The 6,371-nt window shown below is 39.9% G+C and overlaps 1 protein-coding gene across 3 annotated transcripts in view; it reads right to left on the bottom strand.

The window, feature by feature from the left end:
- flt1 (fms related receptor tyrosine kinase 1) overlaps positions 1 to 6,371 on the bottom strand; it is a 32,782-nt gene that overhangs the window by 2,742 nt on the left and 23,669 nt on the right. For all 3 annotated transcript variants that reach the window (XM_067485734.1, XM_067485733.1, XM_067485735.1), the window contains exons 17-29: positions 5,537 to 5,672; positions 5,012 to 5,116; positions 4,791 to 4,904; positions 4,333 to 4,421; positions 3,752 to 3,851; positions 3,573 to 3,670; positions 3,370 to 3,492; positions 2,664 to 2,775; positions 1,409 to 1,508; positions 1,049 to 1,154; positions 849 to 946; positions 519 to 588; positions 271 to 362 (exon numbers count right to left, since the gene is read on the bottom strand). In XM_067485734.1, the coding sequence (XP_067341835.1) occupies positions 271 to 362; positions 519 to 588; positions 849 to 946; positions 1,049 to 1,154; positions 1,409 to 1,508; positions 2,664 to 2,775; positions 3,370 to 3,492; positions 3,573 to 3,670; positions 3,752 to 3,851; positions 4,333 to 4,421; positions 4,791 to 4,904; positions 5,012 to 5,116; positions 5,537 to 5,672 (1,343 nt within the window). The remainder of the gene's footprint in view (positions 1 to 270; positions 363 to 518; positions 589 to 848; positions 947 to 1,048; positions 1,155 to 1,408; positions 1,509 to 2,663; positions 2,776 to 3,369; positions 3,493 to 3,572; positions 3,671 to 3,751; positions 3,852 to 4,332; positions 4,422 to 4,790; positions 4,905 to 5,011; positions 5,117 to 5,536; positions 5,673 to 6,371) is intronic.

Here is a 6,371-nt window from a genome sequence, read left to right as displayed (position 1 = left end):
ACAATCTGTATTAGTGCATGAAATGATTGTTTATAAAATCGCAGATATACAAAAGTGTTCACTCATCTTTTTCACAAGATGTCTGTATACTAAATATTTTCCAGAATGAAGGGGGCTGGATTTAATGAAGTGACGTTTTTCTACAATACATCAACACAATCACAGTGATGGTCGTCTGACATGTCACGCTGGGTCTTAAAGACCTTGTCATGGGAGCGACTTACATTCCTAAATCACGGGTTTATAAAGTTGGAAATTAAAGGTCACCACCTGCTGAGTTTTTTGTTGTTAATGCTGTTATTCCAAGTCACATGTTTCATCTCCTCAGATGGAAGGACCATGCCGCTGTCACTTTGCTCATCCTGAAGCAGAGAGGATTCAAAAATCTGAGAGTTACTGCTTTCTCTACAATGATTTAATTCTGACAAAAATAAGGATTCATTTTTATCTTATAGCTTGTGTGTGTGTGTGTGTGTGTGTGTGTGTTTGTGCAAGCAGAAGTGAAGGTGTTTGCTTACATCACGCTTGTCTGTCTCCTTGCAGGGCAGTTCCTCAAATGTCTGAAGAGTGGCCATACCCCTCATGTAACTGTTAGATATAGAGTCAAAGCAAAAGTAGGAAATTTCTCTACTTTCGCAACCTGATTTATGTTTCTGTAAATAGTTTCAGTTAGTTTAGGCTAGTTTTAGGTTAGTTTAGGCTCTCTTCCATCACTATCACAACTATGTCATTCTTTTTCCTACCACTGGTGATCATCTCAAATCAACGTGCCCTGACTCCCCATGCTGTGCACTAAATAAGAAAAGATAATGCTTTACATAATGCTTTGTTTTTTCATGCCCTCTTACCTCAGGTTTGTGACTGCAAGTGGATTTTCTTTGAAGGTCTCACTGTGATTTCTGTCTCCAGTTATGAAAGATCCCAGAGGAATATAATGTTTCCCCTCCTGCCAGAATGATGGAACAATATAGGATACTTGTAACACCTATATTTGTGTTTCTCAGTCAAATCACAAGTGTGAAGAAGTAAGATCTATAAAAAAAATGACCTGCTGAACCCTGGATTGCAGCAGGTCTCCCAGTGTCTCCACCAGGTTAGTGAAGGTGGGTCGGTCTGAGGGACTGGCCTCCCAACATGCCAGCATCGTGCTGTAACTGTACACACACATCCAGGTGTATTATTTACAGTCTGCAAAGGTGTCACTAATAATGTAAAAAAAAAATAAACATTTCAAGGTCCTCCTCCACTTGCAGGTGACCTACAATATAGTTTTCTGGGTCGGATTTTTGGCTGTAAGGGAGGTTTCTTTTGGTTTGTGAATGAAGTTAAATCTGAGGGCCCCTCATCACAGCATCCTTTTGTTTCTGGCTGTGTCTTACATTGTTTTTATGAAAATAAATCGACCTACATCTCAGGTGTGCTGTACTCTGGCGCTCGCATCCTTGTTCCTCCCTTCAGTCTGTGGCAGAACTCCTCATCTATTTGAAGACCAGGGTATGGGGAGGCTCCTGTTGGACAAACAACAGCTTTTTCATTGGGCGGCAATTTAATGTGAGGTGTTTTTCACATTTTGTCCAACCTCTGCACAGTCATGTTAAAAAATAAGTACCCCCCCCCCCTTTTTGGGATAAAAACAAAATCATCACCTTAGTATAAGGAAATTACAAACTCCGAAGAACAACATCCAAAATGAGTGGGCAATACTAAGTACCCCCCATGATTCAATAGCTTTTACATCCACCCTTAGCAGTAAAAACTTGAAGTTATCATTTCCTGTATGACTGTCAGTCACTCACATCATTACTGAGGAATTTTGGCCCATTTTTCTTTACAGCATTGCTATAATTCATTGAGGTTTTTGGGCATTTGCTTATGCACAGCTTATCTTATGTCTTAGTCTTATGGTTTGTTCAGATGCAGTTGTGCAAACCTCAGTCATCCTTTCATGTTCTTTTTAAACAAAACACCCTTCCAAACCGTACATGCTCAGTGTTTTTTTTAATTGTGCTGCCATGGATGTTAACATTTATCATGCTGAGTGCGGCCTGTAGGGTCTGAGATGTAGCTCTTAGGTTGTATTGTATTTCTCTGGGCATTGCACAGTCTGACCTTTGTGTAAACCTGGTGGGACGTCCACTCCTGGGAAGATTGGCAAGTTTCTTGAATGTTTTCCACTTGTGAATAATTGTTCTCATTGTAGCACAACTAAATCGTTTGGAACTGGTTTTCTAACCTTTTACAATTTTGATGTGCAGTAGCAGTTGCAAATTTCTTCCTTCTTGGAATTGTGTTAACACATACCACAATGCTCCAGACCAGTTGCCAAAACTTCTGCTTTTATAGATGTCTGCAGACCTGCTGATGATCAATTGATCAAAGGCTGATGATTAGCAGCACCTGGCTGAAACTTGCTCTCTTAAATCCTATGGAACCAATAGGCGGGTATTTCGTATTGCCCACAGTTTTGTTGCACAAATAATTGAAAATTTTTAACAAATGATATGTTGTTGTTCATCTAAGGTTGTATTTGTAAGACTAAGACCCGCTACAATGAGTTGATTTTGTTTTTCTGTTTTTAGATAAATTATATAGAACAAAAAGAGAAGGTACTTACTTTTATCCATGATGGTATATTTTTAGGACAAAAATAAGCTGGCTGTTACCCAAAGAGAAGATCTCCCACAGCAGGATGCCGTAGGACCACACGTCACTCTGGGTGGTAAACACCTTGTCAAAGATGGACTCAGGAGACATCCACTTCAGAGGGAGTCGGGCCTGTTGCAGAATCAGAGAACAAGAACTGGGATTAAAAAATGTCATATATATATATATATATATTTGTAAAGTTGATCCCAGGTTGCTTAATGTCGCTAAATCACAAACTGACAGTGACAAGAAGCAATTCCTCAGACTTCCTCAGGCTCTACACCTAAAAGTGTTTGACCTGAACTGTGGTTCACAGTGGTTTCTTTAATTTCAGTTTGTCTCTTTCAGTCACAACATAGGGTGTAGCGACATATTTTAACATTCGCACAGGGGTTTCAATAAAACTAGAAATTATACTCTTTCCCTGTATTGAGAGTATCTGCAAAGATTATTAATTTAGTAAAAGTACTTAGTGTAGCAAGTATAAATTGTTAAAAAGTTCTTATCAAGACGTTTTTAGTAGTATTATGAATTGCTATTGAAGCTAAAGGACCCAAGGACCAATCATGGATTCAAATATTGAAAATTAACATATTAAGTAAGAACATTTTTCCTCGTACGTTTAATTACAGTCACATCTTTTAGTGTCATTTTTGTTGGAACATCCCTCAAATATGTGTCACTTGTAAAATGTTCAGAGTCGGTGTTTTTATGTATACACACATCTCCTTTGCGGACGTAGTCTGGGTCTTTGTAGATATCTCGGGCCAGGCCAAAGTCACAGATCTTGACCACTTTATTGTCAGAGAGCAAAACATTCCTGGCTGCCAGATCTCTGTGGATACACTGATGGAGGCACAGAGACAACATGGTTAACAACGTAATTAAAACACGCACAAGTGCATGTTTGCAGAGAACTACCAGACCTTGCGAGAGGCCAGAAACTCCATTCCTCGTGCTACCTGGAAGCTGAAAGAGATAAGATCCTCCAAAAATAAAGGAGAGTTGGAAGCAGAGTTGGGATCTAGAAGAATAAATAGAGAGAAGGATTCAAAAGCAGCTGTTTAGAAAATGTTGGAAAATGTTCTGTAAGCTCCTTTCTTACCAAAGCCTTTCTCTTTCTTGCCTCTATGATCAACCTCTGTCCTTTTGCTGTGGTTGTCAGACATGCTGCTGACACAACTCAGCCCCTCATCTCTGGATAACTAAGACAGGGAAAGATTTTATTAATATGTTATGAAGGAGAATGAAAATGCCAGTGAAAGGTAATGGACAGATGCACACTGGTTAATAAATTCTTTTCTTGTCAAATGGGATTTGCTTAAATGTAATTTAGGTTGATATGTTGATTGCTAAAAGAGAGAATGTCAGAAGTTTCTGTGTAAATGGCTTTTGAGGCCGCAGACTTTAGTTATGTGCAAGCTTGAAAATAAGGAAGTAAACGTCCTGCTGAAGAACTGATAACATCGTTGAAACTCAGACAGATTGCAGAAGTGAGTTTATGAATGTATGGTTTTGTAATTGTCTGTAGCACAAAAAGGTGATGTTGTTTATCTCAAGCACGAGCTGTAGCTTGGGTAAACAGTGTTGTGTGAAATGTTTCTGCGTGGTTTACTGTGAAATATGAATATCATGACTCCATCTTTAACTGCACTTGTAGACAACTGTTTTAGCTGCTGAGATCACCTTGTTGTGCTCGAACACTTCTCTCTTGCTTTTTAGGAAGTTGGAGAGATTTCCATAGCAACAGTACTCGACAATGACCATAAGTGGTCCTGCACAAACAGAAAACACAATTGCATGTTAGAAGTATGATATATAAACAATGATGAGCCACAACTTTAAAACCACCAGGTGGTGTTATAGGGTGCAGGGGTCTGAACAGTCTGGAGCTACTCAGCTGTGATGCACCGAGTGCTCTGAACCCTGTCATACATGGTCAGCTTTATATTTATCCCAATCTGACCATGGCTTGCCACAACTTCAAAACCACCAGGGCTTTTAGTGTTGTGGGTAACAGCTATAAAAGCACCAGCGTCATAACCACTGAAACTCTCACGGTATGTCTGTACATGCTTGCACATTATCTGGCGCATATATGAACAAGCATGTTTAGAGCACCCAAGGCATGGAAATGTGCACACCTCCCGGCTTGGTGCAGGCTCCCAGGAGGTTCACAACATTCAGATGGTGTCCAATGTGGCTGAGGATCTTCAGCTCAGTCATCAGGGCTTTGTGTTCGCTGGCTGTAGCTCCCTCTGGTGGACGAAATGCAGAAAAAAGCAGGTTGCAGATTCTCTTGCAAATCATTGTAACTGTATTTTCTATCAGAACACCAGGCACCCACAGTAGCCTAATTTTGTACCTTTGAGCATCTTAACGGCCACAGTCCTGCAGGTAGTGGTGTTGTCTATACCAAAAGCAGATGCCTGCATCACTTTTCCAAAGGCTCCACGGCCCAGAGGCTTCCCTGAAAGAAAGAGGGTGGTGAAGAGTGTTTTTTTTTTTAAGTCAAATTAAGTAATTGAACAACTTTTTAAAATTACTATCATCATCCATCCCAGACATGAGATTTTGATAAGAGAGGATCACATCAACAGTTCATCTAACAATATCCCACTCTGATGAGAGTGAGAGCTGATTAGTTCCAGTAAACACAGTTTACACACCCCCTGCTGGAGCTGATTAGCTCCCCACTGACAAACACAGACACAAAGTCTGATTAATGGAATGAAGTTTGATAAGAGCTATGAGAAAGTCCTTGTATCTATTATGTGATCTTAAACACCTCGTGTCTCTCCCATCATTAGCCTTACATTCCCAGAAATCCTTCATATCTTGTGTTAGTCTATGCTATTAACACAAATTTTTTGCAGGAATAGAAAATTACCTAGTTTGAGACGCTCTCGAGGAAACTCCCATCGGTTGGGGTCATATTGTAGCCTTTTACACTGCTCCTCTATCGGCCTCTCTCCTGTGTCCAGAATGATTGACAGGTACTTCGGCTTGGTGTTCTGAGTGTTGGGCTTCAGAGAAGCAAGAGTATAGAAATAAGTAAATAGTAGAAGATTGTATGGCAAGCACTGTATTTTTATTTTTATTTATTTTGTTTGTCCTTTCGGCTTATCCCGTGAGTTCAGGGTCACTACAGCAGATCATTGTTCACCAGTTCCCTTCCTCACGCAACCCTCCCCAGTTTCTACCCGGCTTGGACCGGCACTGCACAGCTGGGGAGGGGAATGGGCTGTTAGTTAGTCTCTTGCCCAGAGACACTTCGACATATAGCCGGGACCGGGGGATCAAACCACTGACCCTGTGGTCCGTGGACGACTGTCTTTACCAACTGAGCTACAGCTGCTCCCACTGAGCTGCAGCTGCCATCAATGAGCATAACATGAAAAATACACCATTAGTAGAGTGCAACATTTGCTAAAAAAGATTTTAAATTATCTTACTTAATTTTTTTTATTTTAATTATGAGACAAAGCAAATATGTGTGTAATAAAATGTTTTAAGCCTCATATCCTGAATTATTTACAGTTATCATTATTATGATTTCCATAATAATTATTCTAGGTCATGTTAAACAAAGTATATATGTGGCAAATTGCAAACGTCTAGCACCACCTTGAAAAAACTTTTGTTATTAGTTCAAATAAAAGCTGGAATGCCTAACAGTCAAAAAATGGAAAGTTTGCCATGGAAATGGCAAATGGAAAATTTGT

This window comes from Channa argus, chromosome 19, assembly GCF_033026475.1.
Source record: "Channa argus isolate prfri chromosome 19, Channa argus male v1.0, whole genome shotgun sequence".
NCBI lineage: Eukaryota > Metazoa > Chordata > Actinopteri > Anabantiformes > Channidae > Channa > Channa argus.
This window is presented reverse-complemented; position numbering and strand designations above follow the sequence as displayed.